The 14,508-nt window shown below is 58.0% G+C and overlaps 1 protein-coding gene and 1 long non-coding RNA gene across 3 annotated transcripts in view; both read right to left on the bottom strand.

Annotated features, from left to right (window-relative positions):
• On the bottom strand, positions 1 to 1,759 carry LOC141408746 (uncharacterized). The gene is made up of 2 exons (XR_012425121.1): positions 1,602 to 1,759; positions 1 to 574 (listed from the first exon to the last, which is right to left on the bottom strand). It is a non-coding gene; the product is annotated as an uncharacterized lncRNA (long non-coding RNA).
• Positions 1,760 to 3,024: 1,265 nt separating this feature from the next.
• Positions 3,025 to 14,508, bottom strand: part of SGSM2 (small G protein signaling modulator 2) — a 43,593-nt gene continuing 32,109 nt past the window's right edge. For both annotated transcript variants that reach the window (XM_005582478.4, XM_005582479.4), the window contains 12 exons: positions 14,349 to 14,502; positions 13,514 to 13,578; positions 13,276 to 13,421; positions 12,683 to 12,811; positions 12,251 to 12,433; positions 9,612 to 9,998; positions 9,226 to 9,350; positions 8,661 to 8,743; positions 7,931 to 8,040; positions 6,717 to 6,813; positions 4,861 to 5,028; positions 3,025 to 4,632 (listed from right to left, as the gene is read on the bottom strand). In XM_005582478.4, the coding sequence (XP_005582535.3) occupies positions 4,544 to 4,632; positions 4,861 to 5,028; positions 6,717 to 6,813; positions 7,931 to 8,040; positions 8,661 to 8,743; positions 9,226 to 9,350; positions 9,612 to 9,998; positions 12,251 to 12,433; positions 12,683 to 12,811; positions 13,276 to 13,421; positions 13,514 to 13,578; positions 14,349 to 14,502 (1,736 nt within the window). In that variant the 3' untranslated portion in view covers positions 3,025 to 4,543. The remainder of the gene's footprint in view (positions 4,633 to 4,860; positions 5,029 to 6,716; positions 6,814 to 7,930; positions 8,041 to 8,660; positions 8,744 to 9,225; positions 9,351 to 9,611; positions 9,999 to 12,250; positions 12,434 to 12,682; positions 12,812 to 13,275; positions 13,422 to 13,513; positions 13,579 to 14,348; positions 14,503 to 14,508) is intronic.

The raw sequence follows: 14,508 nt of genomic DNA, 5'->3' as shown, positions 1-14,508 counted from the left end.
TGGAGCTGCCAGCCTGCAGCATCTGGGTCATTTTATTGCAAAAGGAGGCAGAGGCCTGTAGGGAAGCGTGCGGCAGGAGCGGCGAGATCACCTGTCTCAACCCTGTCTGCCCAGCCGAGTCCTCCAGCAGCTCTGACCGGGTGCCTCGGCCGCTCTGAAAATGGCAGTTCTGGTCGGTCTGAAACTTCTGCAGAGTTTCCTATTTCCTCAGACCATTTTACAAGTATGATCTTGTTTCATCTTTCAACAGCCAAGTGAAGTAAATAAGCAAGACTTAGCCCCATTTTGGCAGATAAGGAAACAGGATTGAGGTGGCCCAGTGACTTGTCGAGGCCACACGGCTAGCTGGAGACTTCGTTGGAGCTGCAGTCAGACCTCTCCACTGGGTACAGAGTTCTCACCCAGCATCTGCCACCCTTTGTGGCACCCGGGGCCAGTGCTAGACTCGGATCCAGTAAAAAAGGTACAGGGGAGTTGCCCCAGGATCTGGGCACAGAGGGCGAGAGCTTCCTGAGAAGCTGCTGCCTGGGGTGTGGTTGTGACAGGTCAGCCGGGGAGTCCATACAGCTGGCCTCTAAGGGAAAGGAACAAGGGGGAGAAGAGGCTGGAGGTCAGGGGCCACAGAGCCGTGTTCTCAGCCGGGCTGGGAGCCCCTTGTCCCTGCGGCTGTCTTCTCCCCATGGGCAGGCTGTCTCGGGAGGTGGCCGTGTGGGAAGTGAGGTCAGGGGGCCACTAGCTGGGCCTTGCTGGAGACCAGGCTGGCTGAGGGGACCCAGTTTCTCATTTCCACCCTGACAGTGCCTGTCTGACTCCCAGTCCCCGCGGGGGAGACTGCGCTGCGTCTCTTCCTGAGGTGGGGTGGGTAGGGGTTACCCTTGCGGAAGGGAGTAGTGTCTTGGATCCTGTTCTCTGAAAGGGTTGACTTCGAAAAGTTCAGGCCGGGCGCGGTGGCTCACGCCTGTAATCCCAGCACTTTGGGAGGCCGAGGCGGGCGGATCACCGGAGGTCAGGAGGTCGAGACCATCCTGGCCAACATGGCGAAACCCCGTCTCTACTAAAAATACAAAAATGAGCCGGGCGTGGTGGTGCTGTAGTGTCAGCTACTCAGGAGGCTGAGGCAGGAGAATCATTTGAACCCGGGGGGCGGAGGCTGCAGTGAGCCGAGATCCTGCCACTGCACCCCAGCCCGGGAGACAGAGCAAGACGGTCTCAAAAAATTTTTTAAACTTTAAAATGAAAGTTCTGAATCCAGCCCTCCCCACTGCGCCTGCCCTTTTCACTCATGAGACGCGGGCTCCCTCTGCTGGTAGCTCCCGGAAGAGCTGGGTCACGTCCATTGGCCCACTAGTGCCGCTTTAGGGAAGGGGTAGGGTGAGGGTTAACCCTTCCTGGGTGCGTACTCCGTGCCAGGCCCTGTGCCCACTGGGAACACGAATGAAGACCCTCCCCTGGCAGTGACGACTTGGCTGTCATCTGAGGGCTGTCACTAACTCTTTAGGCAGAAGCTGTACTCAAGGCTCCCCCTCACCCACAGCTCAGCTGGAGCTTGTAAGAAGGGCCTGTGGTCAGGATAAAGTATGAATCCAGGTGCGTCCGTTTACCAGCTCCTGTTCTGTAAGAGACCTGACTTTCCAGAGTGCGAAGGTTGCTCGAGATGGTGTTTCGAGAGCCCGCTGTGCCGCTTGCTCTTCCTGCCCCCAGCTGTTCCGTGGCTTGGGCTTCGCGATTCCCTCTGGTCCCAGGATCCCAGTCCAGTAGTCTGGGGGAGCAGGGCAGGATGGAAGTGTGTGAAGGCACTGGGTTACTCCCAGGCTAGGTGAAATTCCCTTTAGGTGGTCGCAGCAAAGGGAATTCTGATTCCTCCAAGCAACAGAGTCAGCTGGCGGGTGGGGGGTGTTCCCCGGAGGGGCTCATCAAGTTCCCTGGCCCCAGAGCTCTCTGTGTCAACTGGTTTCTTTGTTTGGGCAGCTCTGGCCACTAGTCTGTATTCTTTCCTAAAAGCTGGGTTCAGGGCCAGGTGCAGTGGCTCCAGCCTGTAATCCCAGCTCTTCGGGAGGCCAAGGTGGGAGGACTACTTGAGGCCAGAGTTCAAGACCAGCCTGAGTAACATAGTGAGCCTCTGCCTCTACCAAAAAAATTTAAAAATTAGCCATGGTGGTGCGCCTGTAGCCCTAGCTACTTGGGAGGCTGAGTTGGGAGGATCGCTCGAGCCTAGGAGTTCAAGGCTGCAGTGAGCCATGGTCATACCATTGCACTCCATCCTGGGAGAGACAGCAAGACTCTGCGTCTGTCTGTCTCTCTCTCTATATATATACACACACATATATATATGTGTGTATATATACATGAAATAACGCTGGGTTCAGCCTGCTAGGACCATGGGCTGGGGGGTCTTTAGCTTTCAGTGAATGGACAACACGCCCTAATGTCCAGGAAGCCAGTGTCCTCTAGAACAGAAAACATGTTGGGTGACTGGTGTCTTCTCCCTGGAGCCATCGACGATGGGACCAGTAGCACTCCGGTTGGGGAAGGGCAGGAAGAGAGGTGGAGACCTGTTACAGCTGGGCCTGTCCATCGCTCAGCAGGGTCTGACTCCTCCTGACACTCGCCTCAGGCCTCTCAGACAGTGCTCAGGGGGTGAGAGCCACAGGGCAGCTCCGTCACCACCGGCTGCAGTGGCGTAGTCAAGCTCCAGCTTCTCGTTGCAGCCTGGTCAGGAGGGCAGGCAGGGGGTAGGGATGGGACAGGGACCTTCTCTCATCCACAGGCTAGAGGGGCCACTGGTCATCGTGAGATGGGGCCATGACTCTGCGGTAAGGTCCCCTGAAGGGTGCTGAGTACTTGAGGTTTGGCTATCAAATCACCCTGACTTCCTGACCAGCCCACACCCTCCGGACTGGCGGCTGGGGTACCTCTCTCTTGGAAACTTTAGTTCTTTTTGCTGTCCTCGCCTTTTGGGGCTGGCCAACTGTGGAGCTTAAAGAAGGCATGTGGTCTCTCAGTGTCCAGTCCCGGAGGCGTCAGTGTTGACAAATGCTGTTTATTGGTCTGTTACACAGAAGAGTATAGTTTCTGAGGCAAAAACCATACACACTCTGCTCCTCACAAAACCACAGAGTTACTAAGGCAGGCACACAATGGCCACACGTGCTTGGTGGAGGCCAAGGACTCATGGACAACAAGGATGGACAATGGGACGGTCTGGCCCCCAGACAGGCTGTGCAATGCCCGGGGGCAGGGCTGGGCTGGGCAGGCTGTCCTGGGTGCAGAAGGGCTGCGGGGCCCTTTATCATGTTTCTCAAATGCAGAAAGTCTGCCAGACTTTGGTGGCTGTGGACAGGCCCCAGCCCCAGGCAGGGCCTCCAGGTCCCAGGGCAAGGCCTAGCCTGCATGTGTTGGGGTGGAGGAGGAAGTGGGGATGGCCAAGCAAGCAGCATGCCTAGGCCTGGGGGCAGGAGCTGTGCCCTTCCGGGCACCCCCATGTACACAGCTCCTCCAGGGGGTTTCTGGGTTCCTAGGCCTCTTGGCATCCTGAGATGCATGTGGAAGGCAGAGCTAGCTTTGCTTCTCCCCAGGGACAGACGGGACACCCATGCATCCCCTGCCTTCCACAGCCCCAGGGACACAGCAGATGTCTGCGACAGATAATGGGCTGCCCCAGAACTGAGGCCTGTCCCTGAGAGGAGACCAGATTGCTCCCCTACACAATCACCCTGGGATTCCTCAGAGCAAGTGCTCCAGTCGCATTCCAGATCATCCACTGGCAAGAGCGTCCCTTACACGTGGTTTTCAGAGAAGTACCTAATGCAGAACGCAAGGGTGGGGTGGCAGGAGTGAGGCTGTACAGATACACAGAGGTACACTGCACAGGGCCGGGAGGCCTGGGGGTCACCTCAGGTGGCCAAAGGCAGTGGCAGTGCTGCTGAGGTGGGCTGCTCCCGCCCAGGGCCCACATCGTCTGACTGCCCCAGAATCTCAGGGGAGCGGCCCAAAGGCGCCCCAGGCCTCCTGCACCCAGGACATATGCCTAAACCGGCAGCATTTCTGGCGGCTCCAGCTGGGGCTGGTGCACACACAGTATACTGGGGCTGCAAAGGGACCCTCAGAAGGGACGCAGCACAGAGCCTCTCGCCCTCTGCCACCCCAGCTAAGTAGGGCCCAGGCCACTGTAGCCCCTGTTAATCCTATGGGGCCCCAGGTTCACTCATGGGCCACAGTCCAGGCTGAGGCCGCAGGTGGCAGTGGGACTATTCCCAGATGTTTGAGAGGAGCAGAGTAGGTGTGTCCCCCAAGGCAGCTGCTCCCTGAGGCTGACCGCTCCCATCCCGGCCCTGATCTGAAGGCATCCTGGCCCCTGGCTTGCCCTGCAGGGTCAGCACTGCCGGGAGTCGGATCCCAGGCTCACAGTCACTTTGTTAGGAACAGAGGTGGGGTCGGCTGGTGGCTGGGGCGGTCTGGGCGGTGATTCCCTTGCACCTCTCCCTGCCGGAGCCCAGGCGCCCGAGGTCCAGGCTCTGCACGGCTGCTGCCTCCTGGCCCCAGCTCACTTGTTCTCTATGAGCAGCTGCACCTTGTGGACGAGGTCCCGGGCGAGCCGCAGGATCTCCTGGGCATCGTGATGCTCAGCGCGTTCTGGGGGGAAACATGGACAGCTGTAGGGAGGCCCAGAGAAAGGGCAGCAGGCTGGGAGGTGGCTGACTACCTTGCTCTGTTTCCATCTGCTCTGCTAGATTCTGGACATCCCTGCCTTTGGGGAAGGGCCCCCAGAATTCCTGAGAACCCTCCAACTGTGTGCAGGGCAGAGGTGGGGGCCTCCACACCCCTGCTGGGGGCAGCCGGGATGGCTGGAGCAGCTCGTACCATTGAAAAACTTGATGATGTCAGTGAAGTCCATGTTGTTGTCGCGGATGACCTCTCGGTAGACCTCCACCAGGGCCAGGGCGATGAACAAGACAAAGTGCTCCGACGAGATGTGCCTGGCTGCCCAGATCACCTCCCACACAGCAAACACATCCTCGTACAGCAGTTCTGGGGATAGTAAGCAGCTGCTGCTCACCTGTCCCAGCCGCATGTCTGGGGCTAAGGCTGGGATTGAGGCTGCGGTTGGGGCTGAGGCTGGGGCTGACACTGGCTGGCTGCTCATAGGGCCTCTAAATGGAGCCAGTTGAGGAGTCAGAGCTTCAGGAGCCAAAGTCCTGGGATTCTCTCCATGACACAGCCTGGCTCAAGAATGGGGGTTCTGTACCCCATACCAAGGCCCTGTCCTTTTCTTGGGTAATTTCTGCACACTGAGTTCCTGCAGACTCTATGCCTGCACTTCAGCCGGGCAGCTCCGTCACGGGCCTCCCATCTTGGTGCTCAGGAATGCTTTGGTTTGAAAAAAGTTCCCCGGCTGGGTGCGGTGCCTCAAGCCTGTAATCCCAGCACTTTGGGAGGCCGAGATGGGCGGATCACGAGGTCAGGAGATCGAGACCATCCTGGCTAACACGGTGAAACCCCGTCTCTACTAAAAAATACAAAAAACTAGCGGGGCGAGGTGGCGGGCACCTGTAGTCCCAGCTACTCGGGAGGCTGAGGCAGGAGAATCGCGTAAACCCAGGAGGCGGAGCTTGCAGTGAGCCGAGATCCGGCCACCGCACTCCAGCCCGGGCTACAGAGCAAGACTCCGTCTCAAAAAAAAAAAAAAAAAAAAAAAAGAAAAAAAAAGAAAAAAGTTCCCCAAACCATGACCTATGAGAGTTGTAATTGTCAACCCTGGTGGCACTTTGGGAGATTTTGTTTTCTTTTTAATTTTTTCTTTTCTTTTCCTTTTTTTTTTTGAGACAGAGTCTGGCTCTGTTGCCCCAGCTGGAGTGCAGTGGCACAATCTCAGCTCACTGTAACCTCACCTCCACTACAGGCACCCGCCACCACGCCCAGCTGATTTTTGTATTTTTAGTAGAGACGGAGTTTCACCATGTTGGCCAGGCTGGCCTCAAACCCCTGACCTCAAGTGATCTGCTTGCCTCGGCCTCCCAAAGTGCTGGGATTACAGGTATGAGCCACTGCACCCAGCCAAATTTTTTCTTTCTATTTTAGAAATTAAAGACAGGGTCTGGCTATGTTGCCCAGGCTGGTCTCAAGTTCCTGGGCTCAGGCAGTCCTCTCACCTTGACTTCCCAAAGTGCTGGGATTACAGGCATAAGCCACTGTGTCTGGTCAGGGGGCATTTAAGAACACACAGGCCCAGGCAGCCACAATTAGTAAGTCTGGGACTGGGTGGGGCCCAGGGTACTCGTAGTTTTTTAAAGCTCCGCAGCGGGTTCCAAGGTCCGGTTAGGATTGAGAACTGTTGGCGAGGCCGGGCGCGGTGGCTCAAGCCTGTAATCCCAGCACTTTGGGAGGCCGAGATGGGCGGATCACGAGGTCAGGAGATCGAGACCATCCTGGCTGACACGGTGAAACCCCGTCTCTACTAAAAAATACAAAAAACTAGCCGGGCGAGGTGGCGGGCGCCTGTAATCCCAGCTACTCGGGAGGCTGAGGCAGGAGAATGGCGTGAACCCGGGAGGCGGAGCTTGCAGTGAGCTGAGATCCGGCCACTGCACTCCAGCCTGGGCGGCAGAGCGAGACTCCGTCTCAAAAAAAAAAAAAAAAAAAAAGAGAACTGTTGGCTTTGGGGAAGAGGGAGCTCTTACTGCCCCCACCTCAGCCCCATGATCCAACCCACTTCTTACCCCTCTTAAAATCCAGCAGGAACCAGCGATAACAGAAGTAGAAGTGGGTGTAGTCTCCATTCTGATGCATCAGCTCAAACAGCTCTGAGTCCAGGATCTTATGTAGGTGGGAAAAGGGAGAGCCCTGAGCTGATGCTTCCTCTCTGGCCACCACTCACCCTCCGCTCACGCCCAGGGATGCACGCGATCCCCAGACCTGGCAGTGGGTCTGTCTGTTGCCCCGTGCCCCGTGGTGTGATCCCCAGACCTGGCAGTGGGTCTGTCTGTTGCCCCGTGCCCCGTGGTGTGATTCCCAGACCTGGCAGTGGGTCTGTCTGTTGCCCCGTGCCCCGTGGTGTGATTCCCAGACCTGGCAGTGGGTCTGTCTGTTGCCCCATGGTGTGATTCCCAGACCTGGCAGTGGGTCTGTCTGTTGCCCCATGGTGTGATTCCCAGACCTGGCAGTGGGTCTGTCTGTTGCCCCATGGTGTGATTCCCAGACCTGGCAGTGGGTCTGTCTGTTGCCCCGTGCCCCGTGGTGTGATTCCCAGACCTGGCAGTGGGTCTGTCTGTTGCCCCGTGCCCCGCGGTGCACTCTCTCCCCCTTGGATCTCCTTGTGGAGGCTGGGTTGCTCCCTGCTACCCCTCCCATCACCCATCTCTCAGGGCTGCTTTATTTTTAGGGTTATACGATTTTCTGGGTATCTGATGTCATCAGCAACCCCTACTGTTTGCCAGAGCTTTCATGGGCACGAGCATTCACACACACTCCTCCTCAAGTTCTAACACTGAGACCATGGTTCTCTGTTTTTTGTTTTTGAGTCGGAGTCTCGCTCTGTCTCCCAGGCTGGAGTGCAGTGGCGCGACCTTGGCTCACTGCAAGCTCCGCCTCCCGGGTTCGAGCGATTCTCCTGCCTCAGCCTCCTGAGTAGCTGGGACTACAGGCGCCCCCCAACGCCCGGCTAATTTTTGTATTTTTAGTAGAGATGGGGTTTCATGATGTTGACCAGGCTGGCTTCGAACTCCTGACTTCGTCATTCGCCCGCCTCAGCCTCCCAAAGTGCTGGGATGACAGGCCTGAGCAGCCTTGCCTGGCCAAAACTATGTCTTTTAAAATGAAAGAAATTAAGTTTCTATGTGAAGTATGTTTTTGGAAAGCTCCCTAGCCTTCCTGTGGACGATGGACAAGCCCGGCTCTGCCTGCTCCCGTGCCCGTGGGTGGCAACCGGCCTCACCTGGATGAGGGAGCGCATGTTGGCAAAGTGGGTGTCCATGGCACCCCCGTTGGGGAAGTTCTGGCTCATCCTCTTCATGAGGTGGCTGAAGCAGCTGTAGGCCAGCTGATCTGAGGGGAGACCGGGGTAAAGCTGGCAGGGCAGGACACTCGGGACAGGGCTGGCTCCCATTCCTGCTCTTCCAGACCTGGCCAGCCTCTCGTCCTTTCTCCAGCTTCTGCAGCCTAGTCCCACGTCCCATCCCTCGCCGTTGTCGAGGGTGACCAGGAGAGGTGCCCAGTCCCATGTCTCCCATCCGTCACCGTTGTCGAGGGTGACCAGGAGAGGTGCCCAGTCCCACGTCCCCCATCCCTCACGGTTGTCAAGGGTGACCAGGAGAGGCGACCAGTCCCACGTCCCCCATCCCTCACCGTTGTCGAGGGTGACCAGGAGAGGTGCTCAGTCCCACGTCCTCCCATCCCTCACCGTTGTCGAGGGTGACCAGGAGAGGTGCTCAGTCCCACGTCCTCCCATCCCTCACGGTTGTCAAGGTTGACCAGGAGAGGTGCCCAGTCCCATGTCCCCCATCCCTCACCGTTGTCGAGGGTGAGCAGGAGAAGTGCGCAGTCCCACATTCCCCCATCCCGCACTGTTGTCTAGGGTGACCGGGAGAGGCGCCCAGTCCCACGTCCCCCCATCCCTCACTGTTGTCTAGGGCGACCGGGAGAGGTGCTCATCCCTCATCCCTCACCGTTGTCGAGGGTGACCAGGAGAGGTGCCAGCAGATCGCACATGCCCTGCACATAGCCCACGTCCAGGTGCTCCCACACATAGCTGAAAGGTAGGGGCAGAGTCACTGTGGCTGTGCCCCATTCTTCCCTCCCTCCGGATCCCTGGGGAAAAGGCCTCCAGAGCCACCTGCCGCCCGGAAGTCAGCCTTTCCCTGACCCTAAGCCATGTACTGTGCACCCCCCACAGGGAGACAATGGGGAACAACCCACAGGCCCCCCCAAGGCACTCAGGACTTAGGGAGAGACAAGGCCGTCATGCCTGGTAGGTGGGCGCGGGGGCGGGGATGAGGGACAGCTTCCTGAAGAAGCGGCTGAAGGGGAGTCCGGTGGACCTAAGAATGAAGAGGGGCGGGGAAGGGGTGTTGCAGGGAAGAAGCTCTCCAGGCAGGGGGAGCCAAGTGTGATTCAGGAGCAGGAGAGAGGAGCAGGGCACCTTCCGGACCTCATGTTTCAGAGTAACTGGCGGGAGCCAGAGTGCGGGGGCAGGGTCCCGCCTCCCACCCTGAGCCCCGCCCCACAAGGCACCTGCACATGACGTCTCTGAGCCTGTCCAGGTTGGGGGGCGTGAAGTACCAGTAGTTGCGGTCACATCTCTGCACATCCTTGTCTATGCGGTGCAGGTTTAAGGCCACAGTGTCCAGTAATTCTATCTGGAAGAGGGGAGGGCCCTCAGGCATGAGACCGGGCAGCCCTTCCCAGGCTGGGGACAGAATGTGCCCCAAGAAATGCAGCAAAACAGGGAATCCCGAGACCAGAGCGAGTCCTCTGAGGATGCTGAGAAATGGGCTCAGAACTCCCTTCCAGGGCAGTCAGGGCACCCCGCCTTCCACCCCGCCAGCCCTTCCCCAGCTCTGGGATGTCAGGAGGGCCTCTGGGCGGCTGGGAACAGCGCCTGGGGGGCATGTACGCACAGTGTAGGCAGCTGCACACACAGCTGCGAGCTCCTCCCCCGCCTCCAGTTCTCCGGCCTGAGGAGGCTTCTCCTGGCTGGGATCCTGGGGCTCCGAGAAAGTGTGAGCTGCAGGGCCGAGCCCACTGGAGCCTTCCTCCCCGCCGCCGTCCTCCTCTTCGAAGACTACGCTCTGCCCCTCATCTAGGCTTGACTGGATGCCCGAGGCCACGGAGTAATTGCGAGAGGAGGGCAGTCCTGAGTCTGGGGAGTCAAACTCCACGGAATGCTGCTGCTCCACCGCAGCGGTGCCCGGAGTCCCGGCTCCTGCTTCCTGCTCAGGCTTTGGTCTGGAATCTTCGGGGTCCTGGGGCCCCGGGGGCTCCAGTTCATCCACAGAGATAAACACCTGGTGGGTGAACACAGGGCGGCTCCACCTTCACTCTAGCACCTTCCCGCAGCCGCCTCGGCCAGAAGGGAGCTGGAATGCAAAACTCTTCACACCCCCTCTCCCACCACAGCCCCCAACACCGTCGCTGCCACGGAGCACCAAGCCAGCTTCCGACCCAGAGAGAGCAGCCTCTGGCCAAACATGAAGACGCCGCCTTCAGCCCTGCTCGAAGCAACAGCTCCAGGTCTTCCGGTGGCTACTGAAGGGAAGAAAGGGAGCCAGAGGGCCGAACGCTCAATGGCCAGTTTGAACTAAGTCTCATGCTCGAAACGCCTAAAATCATGAGAACAGGAGGACGTCCTTAGTGTTTTGGTGTGGCTGCCAGGACACCCTGGGTGGAGAGAAGGCTAAAGGTTTTAGGAAAAACAAGTGTTTCCTTAGTTTCAGTATTGAATGTTCAGCAGGACAAGACAGAAGCATTCTGTGACAAGTACCTAGTCAGCTCCATTAGCCCTCGGGCAAGGGAGACGTAAGAAGGAAAAGCAAACACTCTACCGACTAGACACAGTCCACCACCGTGGACAAGGCACGGGGAAGAGAAGAGACGCACCGAGACTCTGGGATTTTTCTTTCTCTATTTTGACCATGTAGGGAAAGCGACGGTAAAAGCAGTTTCTACTTTGGGCAGGAAGCATGAAGTGCTGGGTAAGGCCACAGTTCTGTGGCAACTGGATATGCCAGTGAGGAAGGCTACTGCTGTCCATGAGCTCAGCAGCCGGGCAGTGGCACAGACTAAGATTTTTACAAAACCAGAGAGAGGGAGAATGTGTTCCTGAATAGGGGATTAAGAACAAAGCACATGGGAAATGAGAATGTGCCTTGTTAGTTCTATTTCTTTCTTTCTTTTTTTTTATTTCTGAGGCAGGGTCTCACTCCATAGCCCAGGCTAGAGTGCAGTGCAGTGGTGGGAGCACGGCTCACTGCAGCCTCAACCTCCATGGCTCCAGTGGTCCACTCACCTCAGCCTCCCGAGTAGCTGGGACCACAGGCGCACCCTAACACATGCGGCTAATTTTTGCGTTTGTTGTAAAGACAGGGTTTCACATGTTGCCCAGGCTGGTCTTGAACTCTTGAACTCAAGCAGTCCTCCAACCTCTGCCTCCCAAAGTGTTGGAATTACAGGCATGAGCCACCACACCCAGCCAGTTAGATTTAACTTCCTTCAACTTGCATTTTCTGTTAATGTTAGTAAGGATTTAGTAAAGTAACAAGAATACACAATAAAGAGGCAATTTTAAAGAAAAAAGTTGGTCGGGCGTGGTGGCTCAAGCCTGTAATCCCAGCACTTTGGGAGGCTGAGACGGGTGGATCACGAGGTCAGGAGATCGAGACCATCCTGGCGAACACCCGTCTCTACTGAAAAATACAAAAACCTAGCCGGGCGAGGTGGTGGGCGCCTGTAGTCCCAGCTACTCGGGAGGCTGAGGCAAGAGAATGGTGTGAACCCGGGAGGCGGAGCTTGCAGTGAGCTGAGATCCAGCCACTGCACTCCAGCCCGGGCAACAGAGCGAGACTCTGTCTCAAAAAAAAAAAAAAAAAAAAAGGAAGTGTCCTTAAAAAAGAAACTTATCAGGGTTCGTTGGGCCAGGCAGTCACAGTTTAGAACTTGCCGTTGGAAAGGCAGGAGTGATGCCGGAAAGAGCTACTCTCTCGTGCTCTGAGCGAGCTTGGCATAGTCCTGTGTAGTGAGAGGCAACACCGTGGGAGGAAGGATCTCGCCAGTCGACACCAATGGGGCTGCTCTACGGGCTCCCCTATTCTCAGGCCCACAGCTCTCAGGAAGCCTCTACAGTCAGAGGATATGGGTGGAGAGGGGAAACTGAGACCCAAAGACGGGAAGTTCTTGCCCAGAAACATTCATCTTGTCAGTAGTGGATCTGGGACTAGAACCCAGCACTGCCTGTTGCTAGCTTTGAGGTCTTTCTACAAGGAGGAGGGCTTCCCTAAATCCCAGTAAGTCCATCTTTCCCTCTAGTTGGCTAAAACTGAGCACAATGCACTCTCTCACTTTATTCCTACAATACCCAGAGAAATAGATGGTAGAGGCACAGTTAGCCATTTCCAGTTGGAGAAAATGAGACACAGCCACATTAGGCCTTTCTCGCAGGGCCCCACCAGTTCCCAGAGGTCAGGCTGGTGCCCAGGATCACTGTGCATAAAACGCGGGTAGTCCCCAAGATCCCCAACCCTCCAGGCCCCGTGTGGCTCACATCGTTGCTGATGGTGGAGTCTCGGTGGATGAGGCGCTGCACGTGGCTGTCGATGCTGCTGCCCGAGGAGAACTTGGTGCGTGTGGCTGGGTGGGCCTCCCGCTCCCGCTGCCTCACCACCACCTCGCAGGCCTTCCACTCTGCCAACACCTGCTGGTACCTCGCTGCCACCACTGCATCCACCTGTACTCAGACCACACCACGACCATGGGGGGAGCATGCACCAGGCCCTCCCCTTCAGGAGCTGGGCCTGCACTGGACCTTGGGTCCTGAGTCTCAGACTCAAGACGGGCCTCGGGGTAAGGGCAGTCGAGCTGCCCTGCCGTGCTTCTTTCTGGCTGGGAAGGGGCTGAGGCTTCCAAGGTCCCTTCCCTGGCGTCCCCTGGCCCAGCTCCCCATCTCACCAGCCCCATGGGAACAGGCTCCTTTTACCTGCTCCATCTCCTTCTTGCTCATGCCGAACGTGTAGTGGCCGAGCAGAAAGGGCCAGACGTCCTTGCGGATCTCGTGCTCTATGCCTCCGTAGTAAACTTGCCGCAGCAGCTCCAGCTCTTTGTAGTTCTGAGGGACCCGGGGAGTCAAGACCGTGCAGCCTCCACAGTCACTGTGGCCCAGCTCGGGGAGCCCCATCCCACAGAGAATGGGCTGGGCCGGGGCCTCTAGCGACTGCTGAAGCTCAGGCAAAGCCTGCTTTGGGGTGGCCACATCCTCCCGTGCCCCGGCTCACAGCGGGATGAGATCTCGTTCTGCTCTCCTTCCTTATGGGGCAGGACGTGGCGCCCGGAGAGAGGCCGAGCTTTATCCAGGATCACAGGGCGATGTGGACGCAGGACAGCTTCCCAGTCTAGCCCCCTTCCCGTGTCAGCCCCATGCCCAGATGCAAGAGATTCTGCCAGGACCCCGGTCACTCCGTGGCAACGGCCCTGGCCTGTCAACCGCGCCCACTGCCACATTTTACCCTGAAGCCCTCACTCCTGCCCGCCCCAGCCCCTCGACCTGTGGCTCTGGAACCCCAGGGTTGGCACCTTTTTGTCCTTCTGATACTTGCTCCACGTGTCCTTGGTGAGGCCTGCGGAGGCCCCCGGGGGCCGGTCAGGTGGAATAATGCTATGGTGCACCAGCGCTGACAGATGGGTCCGCACCGTGGACAGGTGGCGGCAGTGTGCCAGCCCTGCAGTGGGCAGCAGTGGGCAGCGGGGGGCTGGGACCGACCCAGGGCCACCCGCCCCCAGCCCACCACAGCCCGGCACGCCCCACACTCACAGCCGTAGAAGGCCCGGGACACGATCTGCCTCTTCATGCTCTCACACAGTAGCCTGAGCGGCAACCTGTGGGAACAACCCGGCTTAGCGGGGAGGGGCTGCGGCCCCTCTGGTGGGAGGAGAGAGAGAAGGGAGGAGGTTCTGTCCTGGGGGGCAGGTAGGGCACTGGGGAGGGTGCAAGGAGGAGGAGCCACAGCCCAGCAGCCGTCAATGGGCGCCCTGTCCCTGCCTGCCACCCCGGAAAGAGCTGCGGTGGGGCCCCCGCCTGGCCCCCAACCACCTGGGGATCTTGGTCAATGAACTTCACCTGTGTGAATCTTCGTTTCCTCATGTGAAAAATGGAGACAGGCACCGGAGGGTCAAGATTAATAAACAAAAACGAAGTAAAGGTAAAAGAGAACACCTCCCATAAAAGCCATTCACTCACTGCCCTGGCACACGGCAGGTGGCTGCTGAGTGTCCGCAGGTGGACGGCCTGTCAGCAGGGTCTGTGTGCACATCGGGAAGGGGAGCTCATGGGGACTGAGCCGATGATGTGCCGGGCACAACTCTGGACATTCGCTGGGGTTTTCTCCTTCTGTCCTCACAAGTACCGTAAGCAGCAAGTAGCATCACCCCATTTTACAGATGAGGAAACTGAGGTTCAGACACATAGAGGCTCACGGTAATTCCGTAACTTGCAAGTCACGTGGGTAGCAAAAGTGAAATTTGAACCCAGGTCTGTCCCACTCTAGAGGCCACCCTGTCGTGCAAGTGACACGGCCTTTAAGGAAAGATGGACACACACGTGGCCGGACATGCTAACGGGAAGCTGGAGCCGAGCGCTGCCCACTCACCGGTCGGGGATGCAGCTACAGTGGCTGGGGGTTGCATGTGGGGAGCTGCTGGAGGAGCAGGAGAGGCAGGAGGAGCCCTGACTGCACAGGGGCTCCAGGTGCCAGGCTGGCAGGCTGGGCCCAAAGCCCTGCATCTCGATCATGTCACCAGCATCTGAGG

The sequence above is a fragment of the Macaca fascicularis genome, chromosome 16 (genome assembly GCF_037993035.2).
Source record: "Macaca fascicularis isolate 582-1 chromosome 16, T2T-MFA8v1.1".
In the NCBI taxonomy this organism is placed as follows: Eukaryota; Metazoa; Chordata; class Mammalia; order Primates; family Cercopithecidae; genus Macaca; species Macaca fascicularis.
Note: the sequence above shows the minus strand (reverse complement) of the source record. Positions and strands in the feature narration are given on the sequence as shown.